Here is a 19,159-nt window from a genome sequence, read left to right as displayed (position 1 = left end):
ATAAACCCTTTGAGCCAATGGCGTCCACTGACATCAGGCTGGTCACCATCAAGACCGCCCTCTTGGTGAGTCTTACATCTGCATGCTGGGTCAGCGAGATGCAAGCTCTGGTGCCTTCCAAGCCTTACACTACCTTTCACAGGGACAAGGTGGTCCTTAGAACGCATCCTGCGTTCTTTCCTAAAGTAGTCTCTTAGTTTAACCTAAATAAGGAGATAGTGCTACCCACTTTTTTCGTGGTCCCTAAGGATGATGCTCAGAGGGTCCTGTACTGTCTAGATGTTAGGCACGATCTACAATTCTACCTGAATAGAACCAAGAGCTTCCGCAAATCTGAGGCTCTTTATCACCTTTGGGGGTCAAAGCCAGGATATCGGGCTTCTAAGGCCTCTATAGCAAGATGGACGGTTTCGGCCATCAAGGAGGCCTATGAGGGGCAGCACAAACCGCTTCAGGCAAACATGCATGCCCAGGCTATTAGAGCCAACACCATGGCAGTCTCGTTCCAGCGGCACGTTACGTGGCAGGTCATCAGCAGGGCGGCCACAAGAGGGTCACCTCTCCACCCTGGGGCTACATTCAGTTATAATCGCCCAGACGGTATGGAGGAAAGGGGACGGGATGTTGGAGCGATTAAAAGGTACTTACTGTAGTGACTAACGTACTCCTAGTCCATAGCCCCCTTTCCTCCATACGTCCCACCACCCCCCCAAATAAAACTGGTGCCATTAGGCAATGGTAATATTGTCGACGCATCAATGGGGCATGAGTGGCGCTGGTGGGCGGAGTCAGGGGAGCGCATGCTCCCAGGGCAGTGCCCCCGCGTGCCTCTAAATTTAAAGGGGAAGAAAAAATGTTCTGGTGAAAAAGGTTCCGTCTCCTGTCACTAGCGAGGGACGCCCATACAGTGTGGAGGAAAGGGGACTATGGACTAGGAGTAGGTTAATCACCACGGAGAGTAATTTATAATTTCTATGTGATCAAGATGACCTCGCAATAGCAGACACCTCCCTTCCTTGTCCTGCACCACCGCCAACAATTGAAACAGCATTTTCCCATCTATCCATATGAAGACCCCTTTAGCAAATTTGGAATAGGGTGCACCATAGCCAATGTCCCCCTATACCCCCCAAAGATTTGCAAGAGCCTTCTTGTCTTCCTCCAATAAATGGGTCTCCTGGAGTAAGGATATGGAGATTTTCTTTCGGGTCAAATAGGACTTTACTCTATTTCTATGCATATGACCACAACCCTCTCACATTCCAAGTCAGTACCCCAATTTGTGACATGATTAAGTTACCATTACTTCCGACACCATGGTTCCCACACAGTGCTCCCTCGCACTTGACCATTCCAACAAAAAGGGGGTTCACCCCATTCAAAGGAGTGCCTCCCACCAACATGGCCCATAAGAACAGCATAGGCATAATTGACCAGTGACCACATCCCAAATACACCCCTCCCCATTTGATCGTAATAACTCATAAGCCTCCCAATAATAACTAAACAACAATGGCCCGATCCGTGTGGCTAACCGTAGTCCAACAGAATAATTCCGTTCAGACAGACCCGTACCTCCGAAAGCCATCAGTTCCATTGGGTACTAGGCGAAAGACCAGCAAGAGGCTGGTGCCAAATAACAATGAAGTCGAGGTTGACTGAGTTCACCCAGTGGGCAATAGATCGTCACCCTCGCTGAGTAAAAGGATGTGATACGGAGCATTAGGTGCAGAGCAATAATTCTTTCAAAGTCTCAAGGCTAACACACAGCCAAATTCAGTCTGTCTGTAGTTCTAACACAGCAGCCCGCACAATATAACATCCAGACAACATGTCTGCATTCAGCCGCCTGCATCACAGCAAGAACTGTTGGTGGATTTTAAAGCGGTGGTAAAACTATAAGGCATACGCCTTGACAAAAGTCTTAAGGGGATCATCATTAAGGGGGGGGGGGTCAGCATTGTTCCCCAGAACATTACCAATGCTGCTTGGTAAGTTATGGTCCATCCACATATTCATTGTCTCCGGAGTGTCAAAGAAGTGGGATCTACCATTGAACAACACCTTCAACCTGGCCCAGGTAAATGAGCGTGTACCTCAGCCCCAACTGACGAAGTCTTGCCTTAATAGGCACAGATGTGTTCCTCATTCTCTGCACGGCAGGCCTGTAATCTGGGTAAATGGCAATTTGTGAGCTACTACTCTGTATTCCTCCAGTTTTCCACTGACCACCGGGTCCCGCAGGAGGTCCCCCGGCACCTTCCATCCCCACAATCCTGGTCTCCGCCCTGGCAGCTGCAAATTCATTGTTACCACCTCGTGGTCAGCTATACCTGAGGGGTCAACCCCAATACCCGATACTGCACCCAGGAGGCGCCCGCCAAAACCCAAAGTAATCAATGCAAGACTGGGTCCTATGAAGACTGGAAAAGAAGGTAAATCCTTCCTTATTCCCTTGCACCTCCATCCATACATTCCTTAATGCAAGGGCTTTGAACGTGTCCCTGAGCGAGGTTGAGGACACCGCCTCCCCCCGCATATGCAATCCCCCCCTTTACTCCTATCTAGTTCCCGGGACCATGCAATATTGAAATCGCCTATTAATATCATACTACCCTGAGTGAACCCTTCCAGTACCCCTAGTAGTTCTCTCAGAAACCCCTCTTGTCCCACATTTGGGGCATAGATGGATGTCAATGTGTACGTAGCCCCTGCATATTCCCCCCACTACTATGATATATCGGCCATCCTTGTCCGCTCTGGAGTTTTTGATCCTGAAATCCACCCCATCCCTGATGGTGCCGCTGTGCATTTCTTCGTAGGGTTAGAGGTGTGACAGACACTGGAGTAGCCCTGCCATTTCAATCGTACCTGGTCTTTCCTCGGGAGGTGGGTCTCCTGAATTGCCAGCACATTGGGGGCGTGTTTCCTAGAAAACCGCCTTAATTTGTCCCTTTTGAGAGGGGAGTTGAGCCCCCTCACATTGTGTGTGGACCATTTGAATGGTTATCCTCTGAGGGCGCCACTCCCCCTGCCCCCCATGTTCCCATTGTCGCTTTTCCCTTGTTCCTTTTCCTGGTCAGCTCAATTCTTCCCTCCCCCCCACTCACCTCGAGTTGCCTCTTCCCCTTGGCCCCTAAATAGCCCCTTTTACCCCCGCCCTGTGCCCGTCCCCCTACTCCTACCCCCACCTTTGCCCCCAACCACTCTCCTATACCCATCCCCCCAACTTGGGGCTGGCTTCTTCCTCCCCTTCCCCCTCCCTTACCCCCACCTTACCTCGACCCCCTCCCTCCCTCCTTCCTTCCACTTCCCTCTGGGCGCTACCGCCCTAACGGAAACCAAGATGGAATGTCCTCTGACGCTCCTGCATCCCAATACAAGCCTTCACTGTTCACCACCCCTTTTGAGTTTTTTGTCATGACATCTTTCCACCTCCATCTGTTACCCATCGATTCTGCGCTCTCTGCAGTACGGTTCTTCGCCTTCGTCATTCTCCCACTGTTGTTCATTCCCATAGGATGGGCCTCGGCCGGGTCTCTACCTGGGGGGGGATCGATCCTCCTGGTGACCTTGGTTCGAATTCAGCCGTAGAAGGCCCTCTCCCTGTTGCATTGATGTTATGCGTTTTTGGAATCCCTCCCATTCAAAAACCAGTCCGAAGGGGAAGGACCATTTGTAGCTGATTCCTTTTTTGATCAATTCCCTTACCATCAGGCCCATTAGCCTCCCCTTGAGCAGAGTACTGCTTGCCAGGTCCTGAAAGAGGGATATTGTGATGCCCTTGTATGTGACCGGTTCCTGTGCCCTGGCTGCTCTCAGGACTGCTTCATTCTGGGCGTACCATGAGAATGCCACCAACATGTCCCTCGCCCTGCCATTGGGATATTTAACTGTCCTGCCAGTTCGGTGTATTCTGTTCAATTCAATGTTTTCCAGGCTTGTATTTCCCAGGATCCTCTGTACCTCCCCCTTTAGGTCCTGACACAGCTTCCGAGAGTTTTTTGATTCTTATGTTAATCCTCTTTCAGAAATTCTCCATGCCCTCCATCTGCAGTTCGAGATTGTGTGTGGCCACTTGGAGCTGCTATATTGATTCACCCTGTGCTGTGGTGTCCTTGTCCATCTCTTGCAGCCCTTTTCCCAGGAGGTCTGTCCTTTCCCCTAGCTGGTCCACCTCTTGTCTTATTTCCGTTATGGCTGAGTTGAGATCTTTTCGAATGGATTGTGTCCTCCCACGTATTCCTCATCTTGGGTATCTTGTCTCCCAGCTTTGCTGCTTCGGAATTTTTTTTTACCACAGGGCGCTGTTCGAATCCGCAGAGTCGTAGTCCCTCGAGGGCCGCCGTCGAGCGTCAATGTCATCTGCTATATAAAGGGCTCGAGCAGCGTCGGCTCCTTTTTTTCCGAGCAACTGCTTCGTGTCACGAACGGTGCATCATGTTTTTTCTCAAAAAATTCCTCGTCATCTACTCCCACCACACCCAAGACAGTTTTGAAAACATGTCAGAAGTGTGGTAGGAAAATGTCAATAACCGACCCCCATCGGAATTGGTGTCTCAGCCCAGACCATCGGGTTGACGAGTGCAGTTCCTGTCAGACCATGTTCAATAAGACTCTTAGGGAACGGAGAGGTAAGCTGGTGGTGGGGGAGGAAACTTACAAGTCTTCTCAAAGACAAAAGGATTCGGAAGAATCTAGTCGAAAATCTCGACATGGGTCGAGGAGGTCGAGATCGAAGAGTTGCTCAAGGAAATCCTCCTCGTCTTCAACTAAGAAGTCAAAAAAGCGACGTCACAGGTAGTCTTCCTCCTCTTCCAGGAGAGTGACTTATCCATCCAAGCACGATTCCCCTGAAAAATGGAAGGCCTTTAGGGCTTCGATGCTTAAAATATTCGAGAAGGCGGCCCAGACCCCCACGAAGATGCCGCGTGGAGATCATGCCCCTGCCCACTCTAAAAGTGACAGAGGGAAATCAAAGGCTAAACCCACGAGAGCCGAAAAAGAGTCGAGAGTGTCATCAAGGGAAAGTTCCCCGACGCCTCGTACTAAGACAAAACCTCAGGTGCATAAATCGGTGGAAGCGGAATCGGCGTCGAAGTCGAGACTCGACAGTCTACTACAGTGTCGAAACCGCCGACGAAAGTGGCGTTGACACCCTTAACTGTATCGAAGCCTCCTTGGAATACGTCGAAGCCAGCGTCTTCTTTATCGACACCTTCGACACCTTTATCGAGGCATTCTTTAATCCGGATACTAAAGTCGACACCATTGCCGGTGCCTAAATCGATACCACCCTCTTTACCTGAAAAAGCTTTCCATCCTCAACCCAGACAGGAATTGTTCAGATCCATGTCATCCATTTTTGAAGAACACTCCTCTGAAGAGGATGTTACTTCAGCTGGAGTTAGGTTTGGAGCCAGAGAGGTCCCTGAAGAGCTATTGGACCCGAATTCCAAGATAACAGATCTTTGATTGTCTCCAAAATGGCAGTGGCCTAGAAACTTCCCCTGAAGTGGAATTTGAGAGACCAGACCTATAGATCATGCAGATCCTAGTTATAGAAATCTCATGGGAAGGGTAATCGATTTTACGGGTTGGAAGGCAGCTTCCCCAAATTTCGACCAGGATGATATGACGAACATCCTGAGTGAAGGCCCTCTAAAAGATCCTGTTCTTCCATTCCATAAAGCACTTAAGAAGAGGGTGATGGTAAATTGGAATACACCTGATTCGGTTTCAGCAGTAAATAAGAAATTTGTACAAAAATACAGGCTATCTTGATCAGATCTGGAATACCTTCCCTGAAAGTCGAGTGGTACAATCTACAACCTCCACTAGGCAATTGGCTTACCCCTCAATACCACCAGACGGGGATGATAAAGTTGATGCGTGGGCCCGGAAAGTTTTTTCTTCGGGCAGCATGGCCCTTAAATCGACTAATGTAACTTGTACTTTAGCAAGATTTACATATACCCTGTGGGACTGCATGACATCAGCGACTGAACACATCCCGCAAGGTGAGGAACGGGATGGTTTCCTGGTGATAGTAAAAGATGGTAAAGAGGCTATGGAGGAATGCCTTCAGTCAGGATTGGACACTGCTGATAGTGTAAGCAGGTCCATAGCATCTAGCACGGTCCTACGCAGATTTGCATGGCTGAGGAAATCTGGCTTTGCACCTGATGTGCAGTCTAGATTACTCAATATGCCCTTTGATGGCTTGAGGTTGTTTGGCAGCAAGGCAGACAAGAGTTTGGAGAAGCTGCAGACCTCGAAAGCGGCAGCCAAATCCCTTAGCGCCGGTATAAAACAGCCTCAACAACACTCCTACGCAGGCTAATCTTCCTGGAGGAGTCGCCCTTTCGTTTCTACTCCTCTTTTGGAAAAGGGAGGGGGCAGGCCAGTCAAAGAGGCCAACAGAGAAAACCCTTTTGTGGTGGAAAAGGGAGAGGTGCTAGATTAGCCCCCGCAGCGGCTACTACCTCCTCAGACACTGCTGCAGCCGCTGCAAAGCCACTTTGAGGTCTTCACCCACAAGACCCCGGTGGGAGGCAGAATCACTTGGTATCTGGACGAATGGCGGGGCATTCCATCAGATGCCTGGGCACTAGAGATACTGACCCATTGTTACTGCCTTCCTTTTCATCAAAGACCTCAAAATCATACACCGGGAGCCAACTCTGTAAAAATTCCAGACCCGCGCCTTGTGCAGGAGATTTTAACTCTGCTAGAGAAAGGTGCAATAGAACATGTACCTGTAGCAGAAAGGAACAAGGGTTGGTACTCCCCTTATTTTCTCATCCCCAAAAAGAACGGAGGATTGAGACCCGTCTTGGACTTAAGAAAACTGAAAAAAAATCCTCAGGAAGGACAAGTTGAAGATGGTGACCCTTTCTCAGATTCTTCAGGCTCTTCAGCTTCAGGACTGGCTGGTTTCATTGGACCTTCAGGATGCTTACTTTCATGTGCCAATCCATCTCAAGCACAGAAAGTACATGAGGTTCTCAATTGGTGGTTCTCACTATCAATTTCGGGTTCTACCATTTGGGCTGACCTCCGCCCGAGGGTTTTCACCAAACTGATGGTGGTAATGGCAGCGAGTATCAGGAGAAGGGGGATTCACGTCTACCCTTATCTGGACGATTGGCTAATCAGAGCAAGTTCACCCGAACATGCCCAGGAACATCTGGCCTTGACCTGCCACTTCTTACATAGACTGGGCTTCTCCCTCGATTACAAGAAGTCACAAATGATTCCAAGCCAAAGACTCCAATTCATCATAGCAGTCCTGGATACTTCCTCAGGGAAAGCCTCGCCTCCCGAGGAGAGAGCTCACCACATTCTGCAGATGGTAACAAAGTTTCAAAATGCCCAACATCTACCAGCATTTGACTTTCTAAGGTTTCTAGGCCTCATGGCATTTTTCTGGTGCCAGAGGCCAGATTGAGGATGAGATCCCTTCAATGGGCCCTCAGAACCCAATGGTCCAAATTTTTGGGGGGAGATGTCAGATCTTCTGCAAGTCCCGGCCAGAGTGGCTCAAGATCTTCTATGGTGGGCTTGCAAGGAAAATATCCTCAAGGGGGAACCTTTTTGGCAACCATGGCTGGAGAGAACGGTAATGACAGACGCCTCACTCATGGGGTGGGGAGCCCACACCAACGATCTGACAATCAGCGGTCGTTGGTCTCCATCGGAGTCCAAACTACACCTCAACCTTTTGGAGCTGAGGGCAATCGGACTAGCGCTGAAGGCCTTTCTGCCCTCTGTACAGGGAAAGAATGTCCTGATAATGACGGACAAGACAGTGGCCATGTACTACCTCAACAAAAGAGGGAGGCGTAGGATCACTCCCACTGTGCAGAGAGGCAATGCAGCTCTGGTTCTGCGCAATGCAAGAAGGAATCTCTCTATCGGCAGTTCACCTAGCACGAGAGCTGAACACAGTGGCGGACGCTCTGAGCAGGCAGAGCGCAGTCTCCCACGAATGGGAGCTAGCTCAGGAAGTCCTTCAAGAGATCTTTGCCCTTTGGGGAACCCTTTAAGTGGATCTGTTCGCGACCGCTGCCAACCAGAAGTGCAAACTCTACTGCTCAAGGGAATTTCCCCCAAGAGGAACTCTAGGGGAAGCGTTTGTGGTGGACTGGGTATTTCCACTCTCTAAGCGTTTCCTCCAGTCCCCGTGATTCCTCAGGTAATCAGGAGGTTGAGAAAGTTCAGGAAAACCATGATCCTAATTGCCCTGGATTGGGCCAGGAGGACGTTGTACCTGGACCTGTCCATCTTCCCTCCAATACGTCTTCCACAAAGAGAGGATCTTCTCTCGCAAGGAGGAGGTCGGGTTCTCCATCCAGAGGTCAAGACACTGTCTTCTCGCATGGTTTCTGAGAGGCTGAGATATAAGGATTGGGACCTCCCGGATGACGTAATGGAGATTTTGCTTTCGGCCAGAAGGCCAGCAACAAAATCCCTGTACCGGTGTCGTTGGAACAAGTTCAGTAACTGGTGCAGGGATAAGAATGTGGATCCATTTTTATGGAATACTCCAACAGTACTTTCTTTCCTCTTATACTTGGCCAATTTGGGACTCCAAGTTGGCACTATAAAAGGATATTTGGCAGCGCCATCTAGCTTTAGGCGTTCTTCGAAAGAGGTGTCCTATTTTAAAATGCACTTAGTCATTCTGTTCTTGAAAGGGCTAACAAATGTGTACCCTCCAACACCTTTTCAGGTGCCCATCTGGGATTTGAATTTAGTCTTAACATTTCTCATGTGTCCCCCTTTCGAACATCTATATTCTTGCCCATTAAGACTTCTCAGTCTTAAAACAATTTTGTTGGTGGCTAGAACATCAGCCCGCAGGGCAAGTGAGTTGCAGGCACTTTCTTGTAAGCCTCCTCACACCATTTTCCATAGACAAAGTTATTCTAAAAGTCAAACCATCTTTCTTGCCTATAATAATCTCTGATTTCCATCTGTCACAGAAAATTATCTTACCTTCTTTTTAACCTCCTACTCACGCTAGTAAGGAAGAGGAAAGGTTGCATAGACTGGACCCAAAAAGGGCTCTCAGTTTCTACATTTCCAGATTGGCAAATCTTAGACAATGTGACCAACTATTTGTTGGGTATGCTGGACACAAATTGGGCCTTGGGAGTGTCTAAAACCCTATCCAGATGGATAATTCTAGCAATTTCGGAGTGCTATAAATTGGCTAGAAAAGAGCCTCCAGATGGATTAAGGGCTCATTCAACCAGGGGCATGGCAACTTCCACGGCTCTTCAGAGGGGTGTCCCGGTGCAGGATATTTGTGCTGCAGCCACCTGGTCATCAATGCACACCTTTGTGAAGCATTACTGCTTGGACTCTACTTCATATCAAGGAGGACTCTTTGCAAAAGCTATCCTTCATTCAGTCCATGATTGAATTTTCTGGTGCTCCCTCATCCACATGCTTACTGCTTTGGGAGCCTATCTTAAAATGAGGAATACGTGGGAGGACACAATCCATTCGAAGAACAAGTTACTTACCAACTGTAATGTTCTTTCGATTGGATGTTCCTCCCACGTATTTATCATCGACCCTCCCAACCTACCCCTCCGTACAGTTTGCGCCACTTGCACTCGAATTTCCTTAAGAGCCTGAGGACTTTAAAGCCTGATCAACTGATGCAACCGTGAATACCATAAAAACAGAACTGAGGTAACGGGCGCTGCTCGAGCCCTTTATACAGCGGATGACGTCGACGCTCGACGGCGGCCCTCGAGGGACTACGGCTCCGCAGCCTCGAACACATCGCCCTCTGGTGAAATTGTTTTCTGAAGCAGCAAAGCTGGGAGACAAGATATCTAAGATGAGGAATGCGTGGGAGGAACATCCAATCGAAAGAACGTTACAGTTGGTAAGTAACTTGTTCTTCTCATTGGTTGAAATTGTTCCTGGAATGCTCTCGTAACCGTCTCCTGGACAGACAGCATATCGTGGTTGAGGTCCTGTCTCGAGAAGGGTCCTATAGGATCCGTCCCCTCAGTCCCCCCTTGCTCTGTCGTTTCCTGGGGCCTTTGCCATGGCACTTCGCCTCTACCGGGCCCCATATGGTGGGGATGGTGCCCGGCATGTCCGCTGAGGCCGCCGCCTGTTTTGAGGCTTTCGCTTTTGCTGATTTGGACATCAGTTTTGTGCCACTGTAAGTCCTCCTGTCCGACCTAGCCTCCGGGTTTTGCTCTTTTGTATCGTGGCAGGTTTCCCTGACCCTCCTTGTTTTGGGGTAGAGGGTGGTTTTATAGTATCCCCTTGTTGCCCTTCACACGTGTCTGCCGGGCACCCTCCTATGTGTGTCCTGTGCGGGCGGGTTGCCTTCCTGTGCTCCCCGGACTTCTGGTCCCCCTCCTTCAGTGTGCTATTGGGCGCTGGGCTGGGGAGGTGTGATTTCAGTCAAGTGTTACTTCAGCCTCTTTGTGGGTCCTCTGGTACCCTGGCCTTCCCTCAAGGGGCCATTTGCTTGTGTGGCGTGTCTTGGTCCTCGCTTGAGAGGGGGGGCCTCTTCCCTCTAGTCCTGTTCCTATAACGGACTGGTTTGCTATTTCTGATTCAACCCGTGCAGCCCACTCCTGCTTACCGCGTTCCTGTGTCCTTGCTCCTGCAGAACGTCATTGCCTGGAGGATTCACCCGCTCCAGGCGGTGCTCGTCTATGCCATGTTGCTGCTCAGCTTCCAGGGTGTGGGGGTGTGCCAGCTCTCCTCTGTGGCACGCGCCGTTCCTCATGCACTGTTTAGATCCCCATAGGCTGTTGATGGGTGATTCTGGTGCAATATGTGAAGACCTGACTGGTCCTCGCGCTTGCCTACTCCTCCACCGTTCCTGGTGCCTGCGTGCGGATCCTCCTCCTCGTGCTCCCGGGATGTTTGGCACGCTTCTGGCTCCAGTCCCACTTCTGCGTTGCTGTTGACGTTTCCCTATCTGTACTGGGGTTTGCGGTCGGGTCCTTTCCTCAGCCGGCTCCTACGCTTCTTTCTGCGGCAGGCTGAAGCAGTGCTGCTCTGCTCCCTGTGACTCGAGCGGGGGTACGGCTCTCCGGCTTGTGCTTATTTAGTCCCAGGTTACTCGCTATGTTTTCCAGCACTTGGGTGACTACCAACGGCTCCAGGGTGGGGAAGAAGCTGTGGAAATTCTGCAGGTGTACAGAGCGGCTGCCGACACGTCTTACTAGTGTCGACAGCCATCTTGGAATGGCTATACCGCCGCCTTTGATGCCCGAAGAGTAACTTGCAAGGAAACTCCCATTTGTAGCAGGCCTCCCATCCACAAAGCCATGTCATGAGAGTTCTGAGTTTCCTCTGTGTGGCAAGAGTCCCCGGGACTATATCCTGGAACAGTTGGAGGTCTGCCCCACAGAAGGAGATCGGACGCCTGCATCTTTCTGATGCCAACATACATTCTTTCTGCTTGAAGAAATAGGCTCTGGTTAGTAAATCAGGGAGGAGATTCCTCCGGATCTGGGCGTTATACATTCTGTCTCTGTGTGTCCTGTCCAGGATTGATTCTTCTGTCTCCTGAGTGCTGTAGTTTACTAAAGAGGGCTCTCACATAATCCTCAAGGTCCTGGTCTTTCACCTGTGGGGGGGGGGATCCCTCAGGCCCAGACATTATGAGGCTGAAAATGATTCTCCATGCCCTCAAGTCTGAACCAAAGTTGTTCCACTTGCTCCTTAACTGTGAGGAGGCACTGCTGAAGTTCCATTTGCTCTTGTGCTTGCTCATAATGCACCGTTTCCAGGTCCTCCAGTCTCTTCTGCTGGGCGCACATGGTCATCCAGGTCCGCTATGGAGTTCAAGAGCCTGTCCCCTGGAGCTTCAGGTCAGTCTTGGTTGCTAAGCCTTCTTCATTTTTCCCAGTCATTTTTGACACGTGAACCTACGCGGTAGTAGATAGCAAGTGATTTTCTCTGGAGTGCTGTTTGGCTAGCGTAGCTTTGATATCCCCCTGCTCAGACTTTGCTGGTGTTTTGGCCATGGCCCTGGATGGAGGGAGCTTCTCAGTCTTCTGCCTTCTCTCCCCTGAATGTGTCGGGTGAGCCTCACCTCCACCTGAACTTCCCTAAAAGAACCCAGGGTCTGTGAACGTGAACTTAAGAGATGGGCACCTGTCAGGCTCTGCAACACAAGGCGCTGAGCGCAATTCACAGCCGTGGCCGGCTCTAAAGTAGAAGTACTGCTTACACTGCTGCTCCAAGGAAGTCCACCCTAGGTCCAACACACCCGTTTCCCGGTGCGGACTGGCCTGTACTGCGTGCAGAGGTTGATCTCAGAGGCACTCGGCATGTTATAGTTGATCAGTGGCTTCCATGAATCGGTTTGGCCAAGTGCGCAGTGGCTCCATGTTTTCCAAGGTGTGTGATGCTGTAGTGCGAGGGCGCAGGGTCACAGTACAGGCTACCCCAGTGTAGGGCTTCAGCGTCATGACTCGCATGAGGCCTCCATTGTGCATTGCACCATGTAGCCTTTTCTCCGCTTGGGAATCCCACAGGGGATACAAGGCATTTTGTCACAGATCCCGGCTTCACCACTCGATTCTTTCCACCGCTGTCGCTGCCATATAGTTTCTTTCTATGCGGCCAGTGGGTGCAGAAGACTTTCCCACTAGCCTGCTAAAATCTTCACTTGTATGCCATCTATCGGGCACATGGGGAAGCTTCCCTGGGTGTTCACAGATGACCCGTCTTGACGGTCTGCCACCTGGCCATGCCCTCAGATTGTCACCCCTTTTAGCCAACAGGAACCCACTCCTGTGCACACCAATTGCTCATGGCCTTTTAAGAGAAAAATCATAGGGCAAAAAAGACAGTAACTCCCTAATCTCCGGGTCAGGAACCTCGGGCACTAACATTCCTGAGCAAGGAAAGCTCATTCTACTATCTCCCCACTTGTGCACAGAGAACCTTGCTCAGCAGAAAACAGAATATACTTTGCAATTATAAATTGTATACAATCTGCACTTCAAAGTGCTTACTGACCAAAGGAATCTGACGAGGCTGCGCTCCCGAGACTACATCTGCGTGGAGGTCACTATTGTGATGCTGGAAATACCTTGGAGGGAACTGGCCTCTTCGTCCTTGTCCCACTACCTCCTTAGACTGTTTTGTCTGTTTATATTGTGCATAGGAGTCCAGTTTGGACCCCTTCCAGTGCAGCTCTTCATTTCTGTTCTTGGTGAACAAAGACCGATGGGATACCTTTATGGCACCCATGGGTAGGGATACACCGTTGTACTCCATTGTGTGTTTTTGGGCACATGTGTGTTGCCCACAGAGCAGGGTATAGGCTGGTGGCTAGTACATTCTGACTTGACAGTGGCTGGGTGTCCTCCCTTTTTGGGACACCAAGGCCCTGCCATAGCAATCCATGGATTCCTGAACAAAGGCAAGATGGCCACCGGTGGCCTCTTGGTTTCCTTTGCCTTTCCCCCTTGATTCTCAAACTCATGACAAATTGTCTCTCTTCCCTTCCCCTGTCTGTATGTTGGATGGAAGGACCATATATGGAAATGGCCTGCCATTGCTAGCCTAGCAGTAGTTTTCCCGGGGATTGCTGATGTGGGTATACCCCATGGGCGGACCTGCCAGAATGGACAGAGGAGTGAAATCAGATTCTGTGTTGTGGGTGTCTGCTTTTGGTTGTGTCCCCCAATGCCTGTGGTCCTGCCTGAGCATGCCCTGAATGAAACTGAGCGAATGAAGTGAATGCTCTGACAGGCTGGGAGTTGCCTCCAATCCAAATCGTGTGTTGTGTGTGTGGTTTTGGGTGAATGGCTTGAATGCCTACGAGCATGATTGGTAGCTGCAAGAATCTGGCTGAGCCTTGCTCGGCCTGAGTGAATGGGGAACATGCGTGTTTAACTAGGGACCCCGTCACTTACTGCCTTGTCAGAAGCTGAAAGTTGAAACCGAAGCAGAAGCTGAAGTCTCAAGAAGCTTGTATCCTGAATTCAGCTGGAGGAAGAAGTCTGCGGCTGCAACCTTTCATCAGATGCAATAGCTGCTTTCCTGATTCGAGGACTGAACCAGAGAGGACCTTGATAGGCAACCTCTTCCTGTAGCTACGCGGGGACATTGTGCAACTGCTGCTCTTCACTCGAAGTGTCCTGGAAGCCAGTCCTGTGTTCCTGCTATCCCGAAGAGGTGCTTTTGTGGGTCCAGCAGAGAAGTGCCTGGCCATCTTGAGCCCAAGAAGTCCACCTCTGCCGTCCAGGGTCCGGAGAAGTGTTTGCGACTGCTGAAAGCCAATTTGTTGTGCATCACCCAGAAGAGGGCATAGCATAGTGCTGCTTGATGCCCAAAGCTGCCAAAGTTCCAAGTAACACCAGAAATGATTAAGTGGCACTGCAGCCACGACATCTGTCAATTTTTCTCTGACAGCGAAGATCCAGCGTCAACGCTTGCAGAGCATTGCCAGCCGTTGTTTCCCACCACCAAACACTGAAGAAAGCGTCACAAATGTTCAGACTTGGTGAGGGTCCGCAGTGCATTCCAGTGCTCTAGTCTAAGTAGCCAGAAGCTAACCTGTCATCAGTGCTGTGTCTGCAGCACCGAAGAACTGAAATGCGACCATATTGAAATACTGAAAACTGACACCTACTACTGGCACTGCACCCGTCGCCACCGAAAGTCATCGATGACCACCAAGGGACTTATTTTGTTTAGCCAACCCTTGTAGAGGTCCACAGCAAGTTTCATCTTCTTGGGACATCCATAGCAGGCTTAGAAACCTGACAACAGAGACCACCATGACAGACCTGCATTGCTGCCTTTTCAACACTTTTTGGTTCCCTTCTCCTGCTCGACACTGACGTCCCCGCGACTCCCTGTAAGGGGGTCCACCCTCGAGAGGCATCTTCGAGTAAAGCAGAGAAACTGTCACTTCGCCTTCCAAGGCACCCATGGTACTGTGACGAGGTGGAGCATCTTCCATCCTCTGGATTCATCCAATGGTCCCAGATTCGTCTTGGATCCTGTTCTCCTGTAGTTTACCAGATACTTGGTGTTGAGGGACCTGTGGAAACTTAAGCAGCATATTAATGAACATATGTGGACCGAGCTGTAATATACAAAATAAAGTACACCATAACATTTTCTTACAGGTTACCCAGGTGAGCGGGTGGGGGTCCTCACACACTATTGCTTTTTTACACTAAAGAAAGCTTTCTGCCTGTGTTCCAAGTACAACCTGCCTATCTACAGTATTGTCTGAGGTTAACCCTTGCCTAATAATTGTAATGCTTTTAGTTACGATCAGCAGTTGGTGCATTATAACTGAATTAAAAGGTAACAGTGGTACCACATTGAATTTTATGTATTAAAATAAATTACACGATTAGATTTCTAGTACAAAGTGAGTCTTGTTTGTTTGTGTATATCTACCTGATTTTTTTCAATCCTTTAAAGGACTGCTATCATCTATCTTAGTGTGTGGAGCTTGGGGATTCACTGTACCTTAGAACCAACCTGCATCACCTCCCTTGAGTCTCAGCCTTGGTTGCTCATCCATAGCTACCATTAGAGACTCTTGGCTAGGGTGCTCTGTGCTTCTATCCCAACCATATAGTGGGTAGAAGTTCAGATGCCCCCCTCCAGTCTTCTCAACTATCAAGTACCAGGGTGGCGGACCTGCTTTTTAACGCTATGGTTAATCTTCTGCACAGTGGCTCGAACAAAGCTGAGCTACTGCAGTTTTTCATATCGGATCAATGGCAAATCAAACTAAATAATGGCACACACCTGAAAACTGAGTCTGAGCCCAATCCCAGAGGAAGAGCAGACCCAGGAATACCCGGGTTGGCTAGGAATGAGTTAGTGTTGGAGTTTGAATCCAGCGAGGAGGAGATTTTGTCTAGAGTTGGCATTTGGAGTGAGTGCAGCAGAGCAGAGTGCAGAACATGGGAAAGGAGTGGAGGAGATTATAGAAAAGAGTGAGCAGCAGGGGTTGGCACTAGAACTGGTGGTGGAAGGAGGTGAAAAGCAGGGGTTGGAAGGAGAACAAAAGATGATGGACCGAGGTGAATAGTGGGGGGTGGAAGGATGAGAACAGGTGATAGGGAGGAGAAAAGGCAGTAGTCAAGCCAGAGGTAGCTGGAATGTATGAGGACAGAGACATGATTAGGGAGGTTTGTACTAGTCAGAGGAGGGATGAGTGGGTACGCATTGCCGAAGGCAGGAGTTTAGCCCAGATCTGAAAGGACTCTGCCCACTTTGGGATGACAAATTAGCATGTGGTCGGCGTCGATGAGGGCAAGGATCATTGCAGGATCAGAGAAGTATAATCGAGGGTAGAGAAGCATAACGGAGGGTAGACATCAGGACTCCAGGGAAGGGACTTGATACGACCTTCAAAAGCTCCTCTGTGAAATCTGGCACCAGAAGGCTATGGTGCTCTTTGCCCATGGATGTCAAGCTTCAGCTACTGCTACAGCACATGGCTGAGACAATGGTGTCTGCCGAGGTCCGAGGTGCTAACCGCCCAACAACATCAAGAAATTATAAAGATCTGCTTTATGAGACACAAGCCATTAAGAGTGTTAGTAACATGGAGTTACCCCCAAATCCTTGTGAACTTTTTGAATAGCATTTTTCAGATTATTATCCTCGGAGGGAGCTTTGAGTTGCTGAAGCTTTGGATTTTTTGTTGTAGACAAAAACTGCATATACCTATTTTAGTTCCTTTGAGTCTCACGTCCATACGGCAGTACGTACATTATTCCCCACAATGTATATAGTAGACATGCCTTCGTTATTGTATAACAGCTTGAAAACAAATCTGAGAGGCGTTGACTTGGAAGAGCATTTTGAGTACCTGTAACCAGTTAACTTGTTACACTCATGATTGTCCACTAGATGGTTAACTATGCATAACATGTAACTCTAAAGAGGTACAAGTTTCAGAAAGGTTTGGGGGTAAGTAACATTTGTCATATCCTCCACCCATTTTTGCTACTGTTTAGGAATTTTCCTGTTCAACATTGTCAAAGGGGGATCCAGATATTGTAAACAGTAAAAGTTGATCACTGTTGTGACAGACTGTTCTCCTTGTATCTTGTTAATGTTCTCCATATTACCAAATCACCATTCTTTTGTTCATTGATGTAGTAGTTCCTCTTGGAGAGGAGGACTGGGGAAGAGAAGCCAGCGGATTCAGGATTTAGGCGTGGCTACGCATGAGATTTTGCACATGGGACTTCTCTTACCCATTCAATCACTATGCATATCTGAGGGCTTTACTGGTACCAGTGCTTTGGACACTTAGGTCTTATGTAATAAGGGGAATTTAACACTATGGACTATGAGAACAGTAGTCGCTATTATGAGCAAAGTTAACATTTTGAACCCAGTTTGCAATCTAATTGAAACTTTGCAAACTCCCAATAGTTCTGGCTATGACGTTCATTCCAATGGTTGTTCCCTACTTCAGTAAATCAGTTGTAACTTGTAGATAGCATTAGTATGTGTTTAGTGGGGCCTCTAACAAACATCCTGTCTTTAAAGCATGAAAAAGGGATAGTTGGTAAAACACTGATTCTTCATGTAAGCGTTTTTTTTTTCTTCAGGAAGTAGTGATGTACTGCCTGCAGAGAGATTTGGGAGATGTGAATCGCCGTGATAATGCTGGCTATACAGCTCTGCATGAAGCATGTTCACGAGGATGGATAGATATCATGCAGACACTGCTAGATCACGGGGCCAATGTTAATTGCAGTGCTCAAGATGGCACAAGGTATGTATGTAACTGTGCAAGCAACAGTGGAAGCCCGGGTTGGTATGCATCTTTTTGTTAGCTAGTAGAATGTGTAGCCTTCAGATTAACACGTACAAAGGATTGGAAAATGTTTTGTAAAGTCCTACGTTGGAAGATGAGCATGGTTCACAAAATCACTTTTGTATCCCAAAACTGAAGCAGATTTGAACTTTACCTTTGTGATGTTTTGAACTTCAACCAGTATGAAGGTTTAAAAATCAGCCACCTTGTTTTAAATCTCTTGTTGTCACATCTGTATTCATCAAACCAGATTCATATTTTGCAATATAAACAATAACTTTTAGGTTCAGATACGTTGCTATCTGTTTGTCTGAAATATTAGAATTTGTAGTCTGAGTCAAGATATGTTTTTACATGGATGTACAGAACTTGACATCAACATTTGTAATATCGCTCGACAAGGAATGTGCTATTATTCATAATACAAAACTCTGTCTCTGTAAGCCATATCCCATTAATTTATTCCTGCCCCATTGTAGTTACACATACAACCAAAGTAACGGCAGCTATCCACTACCTCCTGAGTGTGGCACTAGAAGCAAAAGGCGCTGCCTATGCTGAAGATTGTTGCTGTGCCCAACATGTTAAATAATCTAAACCTCTGTGGAGCAGGATCTCAAGAACATCCCCAAAACGGTGCTGGGTGTATGGTGACATACACTATGTTTTAACTTGTATACCCTTGTGCTTCATGTCCTCAGCATTGTTAGTGTTGTGGTTTGGACATGCGGGAGCAGCTTTGTGAGGTGTGTTTTATCCCTGGTCACTGCTCTACTTTCATTGGATTGCCTTTCTCCTGCAAATTCCTCAACTTGATAGCTATCCATCATCCAGCTCTGCTGCTTGATCTTCGACAGGGGGCGTAGTGTACCTTGACTCAGTCGACGGTGCGTCTTGCACGGTGGTCGATTGTCGCCTCCGGAAGTGAGGTCAGGCGCCATATATATCATGTCACTACGCCCCATGCTTCAGATCCTTTTTTCTGTGCGCTCACAAGCTACATTGGGAACCTACTCTAGTTTACTCGACGTTTTCAGACAAAATGTTTTCGTTTTTACCTCAATATGTTTTTGCAACGGATCTCGGGTTTCAAGCGGTGCTCCGATTGCAAAGGCCAAAATGTCAGTGACGGACCCCTCGCACAACATCTGTTTATGGTGTTTGGGTTCCACTCGTGACATGGGGGCCTACATGTCATGCGCCAAGATGCAACCCAAGTCCCTGCGAGATAGAGCCGGTAAACGCCCTGGGCTGACCGTCGACAATCTACGGTGTGGTCTCTCTTCCGGTAGTCGGAGGCCGAGACTGAGGAGCCCACTCGTCACAACGAGGACTGGCACTGCAAGAAGA

The 19,159-nt window shown here is 48.8% G+C and overlaps 1 protein-coding gene across 10 annotated transcripts in view; it reads left to right on the top strand.

Annotated features, from left to right (window-relative positions):
• BCORL1 (BCL6 corepressor like 1) overlaps positions 1–19,159 on the top strand; it is a 1,509,155-nt gene that overhangs the window by 1,175,846 nt on the left and 314,150 nt on the right. For all 10 annotated transcript variants that reach the window (XM_069612962.1, XM_069612963.1, XM_069612961.1 and 7 more), the window contains one exon: positions 17,601–17,767. In XM_069612962.1, the coding sequence (XP_069469063.1) occupies positions 17,601–17,767 (167 nt within the window). The remainder of the gene's footprint in view (positions 1–17,600; positions 17,768–19,159) is intronic.

This window comes from Ambystoma mexicanum, chromosome 5p (assembly GCF_040938575.1).
Source record: "Ambystoma mexicanum isolate Mex_15411 chromosome 5p, UKY_AmexF1_1, whole genome shotgun sequence".
Lineage (NCBI taxonomy): Eukaryota > Metazoa > Chordata > Amphibia > Caudata > Ambystomatidae > Ambystoma > Ambystoma mexicanum.
This window is presented reverse-complemented; position numbering and strand designations above follow the sequence as displayed.